The sequence below is a fragment of the Paroedura picta genome, chromosome 11 (assembly GCF_049243985.1).
Source record: "Paroedura picta isolate Pp20150507F chromosome 11, Ppicta_v3.0, whole genome shotgun sequence".
Taxonomy (NCBI): Eukaryota; Metazoa; Chordata; class Lepidosauria; order Squamata; family Gekkonidae; genus Paroedura; species Paroedura picta.
The window spans coordinates 31,512,231-31,527,694 of record NC_135379.1 but is presented as its reverse complement, the minus strand read 5'-3'; the positions used below and the strand labels follow the sequence as shown (position 1 = coordinate 31,527,694).

At 39.7% G+C, this 15,464-nt stretch overlaps 1 protein-coding gene across 2 annotated transcripts in view; it reads left to right on the top strand.

Moving 5' to 3' along the window:
• Window positions 1-15,464, top strand: part of ANKRD28 (ankyrin repeat domain 28) — an 84,482-nt gene that overhangs the window by 20,526 nt on the left and 48,492 nt on the right. The window contains exons 1-2 of one of the 2 annotated variants that reach the window (XM_077303355.1): window positions 12,210-13,322; window positions 14,332-14,415. In XM_077303355.1, coding sequence (XP_077159470.1) covers window positions 13,206-13,322; window positions 14,332-14,415 — 201 coding nt within the window. In that variant the 5' untranslated portion in view covers window positions 12,210-13,205. Of the gene's footprint in view, window positions 1-12,209; window positions 13,323-14,331; window positions 14,416-15,464 lie in introns of those variants that run through there. The other variant, XM_077303356.1, reaches the window with a different exon arrangement.

The window sequence follows — 15,464 nt, the reverse complement described above, 5'->3', positions numbered from 1 at the left end:
CAGAGGATGGAGAAGGTTATCTAAAGGGACGCCATGGATAAGAAGGCTGAGACAGCCATACACTGCACCCACAAAGTGGTAGCTATCACAATTAAAATTTCTTCAGCATCAAGAGTTCTGACAACCAAAGGCAAACGGATTCTATTTGCACAGACCATTTGTAGGTCTCAGCTATCAGGTTGGGGTAGGAATGTGTGCTGGAAAAAAATCAGGACTTTCTGGATTCGAGTTTTCCTGATTCTGTGCAACTCTAATAAATGGAATCACTGTTTTGCATATCAATTTAAGTTTGGTTGTTTGGGGGAAACTCAAACCGATTCAGTGGAATCAGCCACCAGAGAGCTTCTGCTGTTGCTGAGAGAAGCCTCTTTTGGGATCAGCTGCTTAGCAGCTCAGGAGTCATGTAAAGGGGACCCAGTTGAAGTATCAGCAGATCAGTTTGCTGTGTCTTCTGGAGCTTCAGGTGCATTCTACACAGGTGCAGGCAGCGTTAGCAGTGTTTTAGAGAGGTACTCCCTTGGCGGACATCTGTTGAGCAACAACTTGATCATCAGCAGACATCTTCATCAAGCAGTATTCTTGTGGACATGAATGTGAGAAAAGATTGAAGGAGCCATGGTGCACTTATTTCACTGAGACTCATAAGTAAGGGGCTCTTTAGTGTTCCAGTATGGTACTGGACAGAAGACTGCAGATTAAAACGTGTTGGATTTATGTGTGACTATTTTTTAAGACATCTTCTGTGCAGGCATACATTCCCAACTTCCTACTGCACTGCAAATTCATAGGATACAGTTATATTCATAACACTTGCAGGAGCTCAGAAGGATTGGGGGGAAATTGCTGACTTTCTCCGTGTAGAGCATATGACTGTTGGGCAGGAAAATGGCCTCTTACAAGTTCTTTTGAGGAGGAGATCATCCTTGGTGTGGTAAAAAAATATTAGAGTGGCTGCAGGAGAGTCTCCAGTGACTGGCCTGCATAATTGCAGTCCCAATGTGTGCCTACACAAACAACACCTCAGTATACAACAGTAAGTTACCTGTTAGTGTGATTCTTTTTAACTGCCATGGACATTTGGATGTGGTAGATATTTTGCTGTTCTCTATTTCTCTATGTTGTTGTCCTTGAGTTCATAAAAATCACTTTTCTTTTGCCAGCCATAAGAATGCACATATTAGTGGTTCATTGAGGGCAAGAAGATTTAATGATCCAGTTTACACAAATCTCCCCGACTGTTGCTTGGTGACAGTCGCTGTTTATAGCACTTATAATATCTATAAAAAGAGGATGATTTGTGACCATCTCTAGAAATACTTTTAGGGTTGCCTTAGTAGCCATCCAAAAGTTATAGTTGTTGTATTGATTTCCCCATGTGACTTGCGGGAAGTAGAGTCTTTGCCTTCTGTGATTAGTTGGCCAACTATAGCTGCTTCTGGAGAACTGATCTTGTTTGGCATGCTTTGATATAATCTTGTTGTTGTCAGCCATTCGGTCGTGTCCAACTCTTGTGATCCCATGGCACAGCCACTGCCACAATCCCTGATCCTGCACCACCTCCCCCAGCCATGCAGTGTTCTGGCCGTTGTCCATCCCGACTGCATCCAACCACTGTGCCCTTTATCAGCCTGGTTTCCTTTTTCCATTAACTAGTCCTAGCATAATTGCTTTCGCCATTGACTTGGATCGCATGATATGGCCCAAATAAGTGATCTGGAGTTTTGTGATTTTTGCCTACCAATGATACATCAGACTTTATGCGTCGTAGCATTTCCTTGTTTGTGACTTTTGCTGACCATGGGACCCGCAGAAGCCTTTTCCAACACCAGAGTTCAAATGAATTGATTCTTCTCTTGTCAGATTTTTTCATCCTCCAACTTTCCCAGCCATAAGTGGCTACTGGAAATATGATAGATCTAACTAATCTACATTTGGTAGTCAGGTTGATGTCCTTGCTATTCCATGTTCTGTTCAAGATCATCATTGCTGAGTGACACAGAGAAATTTGTTGTTTTGTTTCCATGCTGCAATTGCCACTGACATCAATTGTGATCTAAGAAAAATGAATTATTGAATGCATTCGATCTCTTCACCATTGTTTTTTGTCGTGACATGCCTGTTTTTTGTAGTGTTCTTTACCTGTTACCAAACCATTCAGTTTGGTATGGGATGCAACAGAGAATGCACATGTATGACAGATACTTCCTATTGGTTTCCAAAGCCCTTTTCACAGAGATGATTAAATCTATAAAGCCTTACAGTTAGGGCTCAGTTTTTTGAAGGGATCTTCTCTAACTGTATCAACTTGCCGGGTATTTTGATCCTGTGGGAAGCTAAGGATACGTTGGCTGGGCTTTTACTGCTGCCACCCCAGGTAAATCTTCTCACCTTTAAGCATAGGCCAGTCTTTTCCTTATTCCTCTAAACCAGGGGTGGTCAACCTGTGACAATTGTAGTCCATGAACATCTGGAGGAGCACAGGTTGACTACCCCTGCTCTAAACCACAAATCTCTTTATAAGCTGTGGGTTGTGAATGAAGGCAAGGTATATATTCCTGCTCTATACCTTCATGGATATGTTGGGCTACCCTTCAGTCCTAGTGCTTCAGAGAAATCAGGTTATCCTCTTTCAGTTCATGCAGATTTGGTTCCTGGATTTTGTTAATCCCTTTTCTGTTTCTTGTGTAGACTTCTGGAAAATCAGGTACCGCAGGAATAAGTACGCTGGATGCGTCTGGCTCTCTCTTGAGGAATTTTTAAATAAATAATGAGCCACTGTGCATCTTCTTAAATGATTAACCTTGACCCAGGCTAGTTTTGCAAAGTCAGATTGTGCAGATGTAGCAATGATGAACCATTTATATAGAAGCCAGGAAATTAAAAAAGTATCCATGGCAACAAATTCAATTTTTTCTCATATGTAATGTGCCTGTAACTAGCCACTCAGGCAACAATACTGAACATAGTTATTTTCTAGAATCTTTATATGCATGAATTTTGAATTTTGATAATTGTATTAATTGATTGTGTTTGTCTTGCCTTGCAAGTCATGAAAAATCTTCCTAGAATTAACCTTAACAAATCATCAGTGAGGTATCTTCCTGTGCCCCCTCTTTCTTTTTGCTCTTGTTGAATAAGAATGTTGTAAACCTTGCAAAATTGGCAGTCCATGCTTATTTTTGGTTTGTCTCTTCACAGCAAGCTCTTTGTCAAACAGGCAGCAATTTGCTTTTGTGCTTTCTATAACAGAGACTTCTATTTATAGTGGTGAACCATGTGTTTGCTGGGAATAAAATGTTAAATTTTTGTATCCTTGTACAACAGGAAACTATGTTAACGGTGTCCAAAATGGAAATACAAACTAGAGAATAATACACAAAAAGGACTCTTCCCCCCCATTGTGGGGGTGGGGGCTTTAATTCAGGAAGGAAGTTTGAATGTTGTCCTTGGAAAATTTAAGGTGGCTCACAACCTATCAAATACAGTCCCATAAAACAATTAGCACAAAACCACTGAATTCTGTAAATAATCATACTCGACAATCTACTATTCAGCACAACTCAATTTAAAACATCTGTGAAAGTGTGCTTTTGAGACACCTCTGCACACTCTGGAGCTGTCTTTCCACAATTAAGAATACATCTGCCCATTCGTCTTTGATTTTGATATATTTGTTTCCTTCACTATGTTCCCACCCCCCAATTTTGCCCAAACAAATGGTAACTTATAAACTCAGCTTGTCATTTCTATTTTATTTCTGTTTGGTCCTGGAATCTGCTAAACAACTTAATCTGTATGTTAATTTACTTCTCACCCACTCCCTACATATAATGGTTGAGGAAATTCTGTTTCACTGTATCATTCTCAACCCACAACAACAAGGCCCATTGGGCATCCCAAACTGCCTAGCCACTTGGAAATTGAGCTGGCACAGTTAAGGAAGAAAGGATATAGTCAAAAGTTTATAGAAACCATCCTAATAGCCAGGAAGATTTCCACCAAAAGAATTTATGACTGAACCTGGAAAACCTTTGTTTGCTGGTACTGTAGGAAGACTGTGACCAATACGATACTGGGATAAGAAGTCTCGGGATTCCATCAGGATGTCATGGACCAAGGTCTGAGAGTAGCTATGCTTCGCAGACAGGTGGCAACCCTAACCATAGTCCTTCCCAAGTATGAAGGAAGAAAATTGTCGCAAACATCCCCACATGATCAAGAAAAGGGAGCCATCTTGAAAGACCCACCAGTTCAACACAGATTCAAAATGTGGAGACTCAGTATAGTCCTTTACGTTCTCACTAGACCACCATGTAAGCCTATTAGGGAGATTAATATCAATATGTTGAGGATGAAGGTGCTGTTTTTAATAGTGGTCATATCAGCATGCAAGGTGTCTGAAATAGGGGCATTATCCAGTCATCCAAAATTTTGCATGTTCCACAGGGACAAATTGGTGCTCTGCATGGATACTCATCCTGTTATGGACACTGCTCTGGGAGGTCTCAAAGATGTCTTCCACCTCAGGGTGAGAATGACCATTAGTATCTTACCTGTGAAAGTTCCTTTTCTCATGAGGCTCAGGAAGATTTCTTCACCCCCTTCTTCTCGCTGTCCAGGCTGATCTGACCTTTCTGTTAGCCTTAATTTAGATGTTCATGGGTTCTTATCTGTTATAGTTTTCCTGTTCCTCATTTAAAGACTGAAAGGAGCTGTGGGCTACTTAGATAAAATTAATTGTTGTTTTAAGTTCGTTATAGAGTTATTGGTAGTTTCCTGCTATTCCTGTCAGTACCCAAACTGACAAAAGAGAGCATGGTTACGCCCACTACAAAAGGTAGGAAGAGGAAAAAAGAGTGCCTGCCTCCCTAAAGCGAGTGGACAAATCACCCAAAAATGTCTTTCTGAACCTTTATTATTTTTCATTCTGTCCTAGAAACTTTGCCACACTTGCATAGTTATACTAGGATAGAGTCACTAGATTTCTGCAGCATACAGCTCTTGTATTTGGTAAAATAATGTAGTGGAAGATATTATTTTGCAAAAGCGGCTGAAGTTGGGAATGCCCTATACTAGTGTGAGTCATTTATGAAGATTTTAGTTGTAATCAGTGTGCTGTCCCCACCCTTCCCTAGGCCAGACTCATATGAATCATTTTCTTCTGTGTTTCCCAAATAACTTGAATGGACACAGTGTGTGTTCCGGTAAAAAAGCTATGAAACTTCTGGTACTGTCTGCTGTTGCTTCTGTTACATATGGCTGTTTTTTTAAAAATAAATTCAGATGGCTTTGACTTGACTACACAAACATTTTGTAACCCTAGCAACCTTTTTTAACCATGAAACATTTTCCTTCTACTTTCTCTTGCCACAAAACTATAATAAACTGCTAACTACTGACAAGTCTAAATGCAGAGAAACATTTTGTAACTCTGCAAAAGTACCCCAGTTTTTTTAAAAATAGCTAAAGATCAGTGTCTTAAATAACTACTTTCAAAATGGGTTTCACTTTGAAATTCTGGATAAGCAAGGCTTTATTCTCTCTGACCAAGCGTACTTTAAAAGGGCCCAGTACCTCTATCTCAAATTTTGGAGTAAGAAGACTTCTTTCCTCTTAAATGGGTTAATGTCCATCTGTAATTCTGATCACTGTATCGAACTTGTTCGTAACAACATAGTGTTTTAAGAATGTCATACAATAAGGAAGGCAGTTGTCATGATATGCTTTGAGATGCCCATGTCCTGACCAGGACCTGACTCTGAAAAAGAAGAACTCATCTTTGTTACCTTTGTTTGGCAGAAAGTTCACCTGGCTACTTAGGTGCTTTGCCCTCATGCCTCCTCCTGCTGTTAAAAATACTTAGCTTCTATCTCGTACTAGTTATGCCTACAAGATGGACTCTGTGTATAGTTCTTCCTTTCATTGTCCTTCCTGTTATGAGAACTGTGCTGTGGAAGAATCTTTTAGCTAAAGTTGTCAGATTGCCTTCTTTATTTCAAAATCTATTTCAGAAATCTCTCCCATCTTTGAGTCACACATCTGCCTTACTGGCCTTCTAGAAAGTTGGTAATGCAGGCACTTCCTGCATGCGTTCTGGGAGTCTGTTCACAAGGTGGGTGCCATAGTCCTGAGTGTGCTGTGGAAGTACACACCATCTACAAAGAAGGTGCAGGGGAAAGGACCTGCTATGCAGAGCTGAAGCATACAAGGAGAGGCAGGTGAAATACATGTAAATTAGTTTGTCTGACGCCATGTAACTTCATCATATGCATGTAAGTTACTTTAGGTGAGTATAGAACAGAAAGTTGCATTAAAGGGAAAAGGTGCTTCCCTCTGCTACTGTTTCTCTACTCTAAATATCCCCTTTTTCCTCTTTGGTAGATTTTCCCCCCAACCTAGTGTTTCAGATGGAACAGACAAGTATGAGAGTGGGGTTTCAACCCAGAGGTGATTGTGTTGGCAAAAAACCAAAAAGTGCCCCGTTCCTGTCCTGGTTCCCCGATTCCGTGGCAGTGGGGATGGATGCCATGACTCACAGTTGGCCAAATCTTTTCTCTTGTTCTGTTGATCAGCAGAAGTAATTTTGGTGGCTCCCTTCTGGCCTCGCCATGCCTGGTTCTCAGACCTCATGGCCCTTGCAACCAAGGATCCCTGGCACCTCCTGACCAGGCCCGACCATCTACTTCAAAGTCCAGTATTTCACCTGGAGTGGTTCTGTCTGACCACCTGGAGATTGAAAGGCAGGACTTAGAGAATTTGGGTTTCTCCAGGGAACTCAAGAACATCATGTTGCAGTCTCCGAGGCCTACTGCTAAGTGCATCTACAGCCACTACTGGAAAGCTTTCAGACGATGGCCAGTGTTGCACAAGGTGAAGCCCTTGGAACAAAAGGACACTGTTGTAGTGCATTTCTTTTTCGGAGCCTGGAAAAGGGGACTGTGCCTGAACATCTTGAAATTACCGGTCGCTGCACTTAGTGCAACTCTGGGACACAGGCAGCGCCAGAGTCTGAGCTCTAGCACGTATGTTAAACAATTCATTAAGGGACTGATGCAAATAGTGCTTCTGGCACAACATTGTTTCCTTTCCTGGAAGCTGTCCACAGTACTGAAAGCACTGATGAGGGCGCTGTTTGAGCCTCTTCAGACAACAGAGCTCAGGTTTCTAAGCTGGAAGTTGCTTTTCTAGTGGCTGTGACGTTGGCACACTGGGTGTCAGCGATAGTGATGCTATCTGCCAGGACAGAGTTCTACTCTTTCTGACAAGACTCCATAACTCTTTCCACAGACTCCTCCTTTGTTCCCAAGGTGAATTTGGTTTCCTATAGAAGCCAGGGTCTTGTCTTGCCTTCTTTTTATCCTTATCCGAAGGACTGCAAGGAGAGAGAGTGACATGCTCTGGATGTCCACAGGGCACTGTGGATTTATTTGAAGAGGACAGCACCCATTAGGCTTTCTGATTCTTAAGCTCTGATTCTCAGAGTTTAAGAAAGGGCCCTCTGATTCACAGAGTTTAAGAAAGGCCATTTCCAAATCTTCCATTGCATGTTGGCTTTGGCTCTATATTCACAAGGCTTACGAGGGTTGTGTTGGGGGTGATGGCTCGCTCTACAAGGGCAGCAATGAGTTCAGTTGCCTTTACCACCAGGGCCCCGGTGGAAGAGATCTGCAGAGGGGCTACGTGGTTGTCTTTTTCAGCCTTCATGAGACATTATAGGATGAATCAGGCAGCCTCAGAGGATGCAGGCTTCAGCAGGAGGGTCCTCCAGTACACGGCACACTGATGGGGTTGCTGTGAATGTTAAGTTAGATTCATTTGGCATCTAAGTATATTTATTCCACTTACGTTCTTTCTGTGTAATAGGTCAGCCATGTTGCTAAAGTTGAAGTTCATGATACAGTATATTATGGTACATAGCGTGGATATGTATATATGTTTTAAAAGAACAACAGTATTCTCATATCTGAGTAACACGAGTAGTGAGTTCGTGTGATGAGTTATTTATTGACTCCCCCATGCCCTAATATAGTATACTTGCTGTCATTAGTGGGAGTCATAGAGAGTTTTCTTTTTCTCTCTAAAACATAGCACTTGTGTCTATATGGTATATGTCATTTGCTAATTATAGTTATACATGGTGAGCAGGAATGGCATACTAGTTTAAATTTTTAGGTAACACTATATCAAGCTGATTTACCTTAGGCATGCCCCCTTGGATATTTGGATCATGCCCTCTTTAAACCATCTCATGATGCTAAAATAAAAATGTCAGGAGAAAGAGAATTTATGTGAGTATTCTAACTTTATTAAAATGTGTCCTTTTAGCAGAATTTCTGTATCGGAGACAACAGAACTGGAACAGTATTCCAGTTCTTGTACCTTTGCCTAGTCCTTCAAATGGAAGGTGAAATGTTGAAATGACAACCTGCCATTGTGAAATGTGTTTAGAATTTTATAAATGGACAGGGAAGTGAAAAAATCCTGTGAAGATTTTGTGATACTTCTAGGAGCTATTATCAAATATGTTTTCTTAAAGCATTAATTCAGTCAAGAGGGAAAGTACTATCAGATTAAAATATATTAAACACAATGTATAACCCAGTTATAGTCAATCACTTTGAGACATAGAAATTATATGCTTGACACTTTTCACTGAAAACAACAGGATTGTTAAGTATTTAGCTTGCTAGGATTGTGCCCATAGCTCATCAAAGCTAATGAGAAAGATATTCCAATAGGGGTTTCTTTTTGTTTTCTAAACAGTAGTAGTAGTTGTCTGCAGTTACCTCACTGTGCAGGTTGTTGCACAAGCCAGTGACCATAATAAAGGCCCTGTGTCTTTCTTTCCACTTTCAACTACAAAGAGAAATGTCCTGACAGTGTTTGTAAATATCTTTTAACAGCTTCTTCTTTAATGCCCAGCATTGCAAACTTTTCAGGGGAAGGAATAGAAAAAGGAAACTATTCTACTAGTTGCTTTATTCACTTACAAGACATGTTTGTTCTGGCATTAAATGTTTTTTCTGCCATTTAAAGAGGCATGATAGGTATAGATGGTTGCTGTTTTGTGCCATAAAGGTATCCCCTGTGCAAGCACCGAGTCATGTCTGACCCTTGGGGTGACGTCCTCCAGCGTTTTCATGGCAGACTCAATACGGGGTGGTTTGCCAGTGCCTTCCCCAGTCATTACCGTTTACCCCCCAGCAAGCTGGGTACTCATTTTACCGACCTCGGAAGGATGGAAGGCTGAGTAAACCTTGAGCCTGCTGCTGGGATTGAACTCCCAGCCTCATGGGCAAAGCTTTCAGACGGCTGCCTTACCACTCTGCGCCACAAGAGGCTCTTTTTTTGTGCTATAACCTTGTAGCTATTACTCTTGTTTTTCTTGGTTCCTTACAATATTATATTCCTATTTTGAAGGGTTATATGGGGGTGGGTGCCTCCCTTACAGATCAAATTATCAAAAAAATTATATAGAAAAGATGCTTCTTGTGACCTCCTGTATCTATTTGTGCACAGCTTTAAGCCATTTGCAGGCCAATCTAATGCATGTTTATTCAGAACTTGATTACTGTGTTCAGTGCAGCTCAGAGTCAGCAAAGTATGCCTAGGATTGTGGTCTAAGTCTGTCAGTGAGTTCCTGGTATGGCAGACAGAGCTGCAAAGAAATGGGCAGTATAGAAATCTAAATGAATAAATAAAATAATGATGCCCAGTCTAAATTTCCTAACATCCATTTACTTCTTGAGTTTTGCAGACAAAATTCAAAGAGTGTTTAGTGGAACAGAAAATAAACAAAAAGCTTCAGGTATTTTCCTATCAGCTGAATGATTAAGGAAGTTCATCTTGGGCAGGTCAGTGCAGACAGTATATATCTTTGAGTTGGTTATAAAAGTGGGCTTTCTTTCCTATAGAGCAGGGGTAGTCAACCTGTGGTCCTCCAGATATTCATGGACTACAATTCCCATGAGCCCCTGCATTTGCCACAGGATGACTACCCCTGCTATAGAGCGCACACTTTCTCTGGAAGTTGAAACCAACTGTATCCCTACCTTAAAGGAAAGAGGTGATTCTACTCCCATAGCAGCCCATTTTTTAAATTGCTACTGCCCCCTTGCAGTTACTAGGCATCTACTACCAGTTCTTACAATTCCACAGGCTAAACAGGTTGGGATACCTGACCTGTACAGCATGCAATTTATCTTTTGCTTAAGCTGAAATGATGCTGAAATAAACGGGATACATTTACAAGGAAATATTTTTAAGATCAGAATTTAATTTTTTTGTTGTATTTATTTTGCTTAATATTTTTATAGAATTACTTCTGAAATGTGAGTCTTGTTCTGATGCAGTCAGGAAATGTTCGTAAAGCGTATAATTTGAAAATATTAATGAGGTATTGGTAGGATAGTTGAAACCATTCCCTTTAAATAATGAATATCATTTTCAAATGTTTGTCAGAGTAAGTGAAAGAGGCCTTCAGATGGGGATATGTGGTTCTTGTGGAGCATTACCACTAACAAGACTTTCTCATCTCCCGTCTCCTACAGCCCTGGATATCCCCCCCCCCCGAAAGCATGTTTCTAGGGGGGATCCCTTGTTCCTGTGAAATAGTTAACTCTCCCATGGACCTGATGAGGGTTGGACAAACTTATTATCTTAGGGCTGATATAATAATTGAGAGGAGAAAAAGTAAGTGATGGGTAGAGGTTTGTTCTGCTATATTGAAAAGTGTCTTGTGGCACTTCAGACCCTAATATAATGATTGTGACTCTGAGCTCACTTCCTCAGATGCATTAAGTAATGTTCCATGATGGTTAGCTTTGCTTCATGAAAGCTTATCTCACAGTAAATTCATTGAAGGTCCCATAAGATTCTTTGTTGTTTTGACAGCATTAGGCTAAAAAGGCTATCCCTCTAGAGTTTCCGATGAGTAGCCATGTTGGACTGGACTCTGATTTTATTCCTCTAGAGTTTATAATAGCATAGTATGCAGGGAAGGGGGGGAATTTCCCAATCATCTGGCTCCCCCCAATTCATCACAAGGCTTCCTAACGTACAAAATATATCTATTAATATCCAGAGCAGTTGATGAGATACTTGAGATACTCAGTCATATTGCCCTTCATGCTTTTATATTCAGTTAACATTGAAATAAGTATTTAAAACAGGATGCTTTTTTAGTGGCTGTTGGTCAGAAATTCTGAACTCTAAAAATGATAGGTGGCTTAGGATGAGCAGAAAGCATTTTGAGTTAATACAAGTAATATTTCCGGTGCTTTGGACACACGATGCATTTATATAATACGCCCACAGATCACTGTTGCTACTCAGCAAATTCAAAGGAAAGCTATATATTCAGATTATTCTAAAGGTTCATAGTCTGTAACATTTTTGTTAGTATTTATTTTATGGCCTTGAATGTGTGTATGAATGTGTGTGTGTTTCAGGAAACAAAATGCTTTTGGTAAGTAGCCTTCAGTTTTTGATAGCCCTTTTCTCAGTAAAGGATAAAAAGCTTTTAATAGGAAATGCCTCGTACTCTTTATGGGCTAGACGGTTCTGTGAGAATACAGTAACATATGAAAACAGTTAAATGTTTGGAATTGTTTATTTTCCTACACTGTTAGTCACCAGTGCCAGTATACTCGTTTCCTTGTGGCTTTTAGTGGAAAATGTTAAAGGCTCAACAATTTTTTACATTTGAATTGAATTAGTCACACAACTGGCATGGATATCCTGATTGTGAAGGCTACCCAAAAGCTGCTTTGCCCTCCTCCCCCTGCTACAGGAAGTTGCATCCAGAGCAGTAGCTGGGTTCTTTGGTAAGTGTAACATGTGAGCATTACTAGGCATTTCATCCTGCGGGTCTGCAGTCTGTGCTGTTTAGACTATTACTCAGTTGGAATACTGCTGCGGGTGTGATTTTGTGCTGTATTAATGTGTTCTGTAATGACCCTTTAAGGGCACTACTTTTTAAAATACCATTTGCAGCAACATTTGCTGCACCAAAATCCCAATTTTATGACGACAGTTGGATAAACTGAACGTTTAACCTGAAGTGCCGTCAGATTGGCACAGAAACAGACATTCGAATAAAGAAGTTGGCTGAAAGATGATGCTGGTTTCGTCCTCCCACCCTTCTTCTTTTTTTTTTTTACCTTGGGCTGAATGAAGGCTGTAATGGGAAGGCTATTCACACAGAGATCAAAAGAAGCACTCGAGTGATGAACTACTTCTGCAGGAAAAGTCTAAAGCAATAATTCAAGCTCTTGTGCTTTGGTATTTTGCTGAAGCTGTTGTTACCAGCCTTTATATCTCATACATTTGCTATTGGAGCAGCTAGAGCCACGGCCTGACGATGGAAAAGAAATGATCTGAATTGGTTTTATGACTTGATGGAGTGAAGCATTTTGTGTCGCTGTCTGTTGAGGAATCTGGATTGAACAAGCAATATTATTATTTGAGTTTCATTGTCCTTTGTCTGACTCATCAAATGTAAATGTACTGCAGTTTAGCTCTACATTGCAGGGATTTTTACATGGAGAAGAAATGTCAACCTTGGAGCGCCGGTACTGAATAGCAGCTGAGAAATAGATGGCTTTTTGTACCGTGGATTTCTGACATTAAGGAACATACAGTTGCTGGTTGCAGAATGATTATGGCCTGGAATGCTTAGGACAGTCGTGTATTCTTTTTTTACCGGTAGGAATTGTACTGCTGTTAATTGGAGACTGACCTTGCAGGAGTGGGGAGAGCTGGGATCATCTCTGCCGGAGCAATTGTTTCTTGTTTTAGTTCTATGCAGAATGGTGTCATCAGCAACAATGATTTTACTGTTCAGATAATTCTATTCTACAGAAATTAAACAAAAGCAAATTGGTTGTAAAAGTATGGAATTGTTACTTCTGCAGCATTGATGGAACAGAAGATTTTTTTTAGTAGATTGAATACTATAAAGCAGTAGAAGAACTATTTTATAGACTATTTTTTGGAAAATATCGTTAGCTGAACATCTCAGGTTATTGAATTTGGTAAATAAACTAATTATATGTAACATTCAAGTATTTTAAAATGAGAGTAGTAGTATTTTCAAATTATTTAAAATAAAATGTCCAAGAAGAGAAGAACTTTCTCTGCTGCTTTGGCTGTACTTGGAACAAGGCTGTAAAAAATCTAGGTGTCTGTACCAGCCAACAGATCGAATGAGTCGAGTGTGTATTGTTGTTTTGGAGGAGGTAGAGGATGATTCTCCCACATATATTTCCAAGCTGCCTCAGGAAAGCATATCTCTACTTCCCTCACCTTCAGGAACGGTCTTGGTAAGAGGTTCTTACTAAATGTATCTTGTTCATAATGATGACATGAAGCTTCATTGAGATGTTATAAAGTAGATCAGCATACAAAGTTGTAGCTGCTATTGTTTAAATAGTGAATATAATATTCCATTTTTGCGTCTAATCCCAATCTTAAAATAAACATTGAAGGTGTCTGCTTTTTATTTCTTGAAATGAGAAATGTAAAGTGCTTTTTAGCAGGAAAGATTCAAATGAGTAGCTATGTTGGTCTGAAGTAGCACCTTTAAGACCAACAAAGATTTAGTCAAGGTGTGAGAAGTTTTCTTTCTTACTGCAAAATGTCTTTTAGTGCAGTGGTTTCAACCTTTTCCAAATAAAACAGACTCCTGCAGTAATCAGCTAGCTATTGTTTTGATCATTCATGTGGTATCTGTATAGTAAAGCAAGTTGTCCCATTCTTAAAATATAGGAATCATAGGTCATGTGATAAATGCATGGCAACTACTTCAGTAGCATTTTGTAACAGTTCAGAGTCCTAAATATTATTTTGTTTCATTCACTCTGGTTTTAATAATAGAAAAAATTCAGTCCATGATGTAAGTGTGAAGCAGCAAAGGTTTGTGGTGATGATTAACAGTTGGTAGATATTTTTAGAATGGACGTGTTTATCAGATCCTTTAGCTACAGTGTGTTTCCTTATTGTCTCGTGTTTTGAGAAATGTGTAAAGGACATCCATTGTTCAGTGAATTATTAGAGAGACGTGTCTGGATTTTTTCACATTATACCTTGGAAATTTTTGATGCTTTGTGATACATGATATTTATCTTTTAGGGGTCCTTTAAAAGATATCAGTAATTAGCACTGTGTTTTATGTGTTATGTGGAAAATATTTTAAATATATATATTGGCAAGGTTTTCTAAAATATTGTGACATGTAATATATATGTTGCATGTAGTTTAATGGCAGGATGTAGTAATAATAGCTGACTAGTTGCAGCTTTGGAATTAAAATACTTCCTTTGTTTATTTCAGCCACCACTTGTTCAAGCTATATTTAATGGGGACCCTGATGAAGTTCGTGCACTAATTTTTAAAAAAGAAGATGTCAACTTTCAGGTAAAAAAAATCCCAGATTCAGTATTGATTTGTTCTGTCTTTGCTATTGAAAATCTTTAGAGAACTTTTGTAACTTTAGTTATTTTTCATATATCAGCAATCTTGCTATTTCTCTGTTGAGTTTCCTCTGTATTGTTTGAAGATATCCGGAATCTGTATGCATTTAGAACAGTTTGATTAGTTACCGTGACATAAATCTTTTGACATACTAACTTTTAACAAGGGTCACCCCATAGGTAAGATCTCTACTTTATACTAGTAACTAAATTTTTGTGCTGGTGAAAAAGGAAGGAAAGAGTCCCCCTTTGTTCACCACAGCAGATCATAGGACCCACAGGTAGACAAATCATATGGGATGAGAGCAGTAGTAAAGGAGAATTGGGTGGGATTGAATCAATGAATTAGCTGGATCTAATCCAGCTTCTTCCACCCAATGTTGACTCTTCTCCATATTGATTATCTTTGTTGAGATTTCAACAGTTCTGCCTACTTTTGCCCATTACCAGTTTATAGAAGGAGAAAATGAGAAATCATAAGCTTTGATCATTAACATCTAGAAACTTGGATCACATTTCCTGACTTGTTTTGATGAAGGGAAAAATCTTAAAAGCTTATATCCCTCAAATCCTGTTGGCCTCTAAGATGCTATGGGTCTCGATTCTCACTGGCTTGTTCTAGTTTATCATCATTGTTTCTAATTCTGATCCTGCTCTGCCCCCTGTGGATTGAAAAACTCAAAGAATGGGGCCAGGAACATAGATGAGACTTACCTGCAAGCTTGGAGGAACATTCAGCTTTGCAGGAAAACACAAATCTCTATCTCTCTTTCTTCTCTCTACTATCTGTCCTTCCTATCTTCTGTCCTTACCTATCCATCCATCCATCATGATCTTGTAATGCTGTGTTGAGATATCAGCTGCCATAATTGTGAAGGGAGGGGCAACCTCCTTCTGAGCCAACTGGATGGAGGTAACAGAGCTGCAGCTGGGAACTGCAGCTATATAATCAGGCTGGCAAAGGCAGTAGCAGTGCAGATTGGGTGGGTTGGC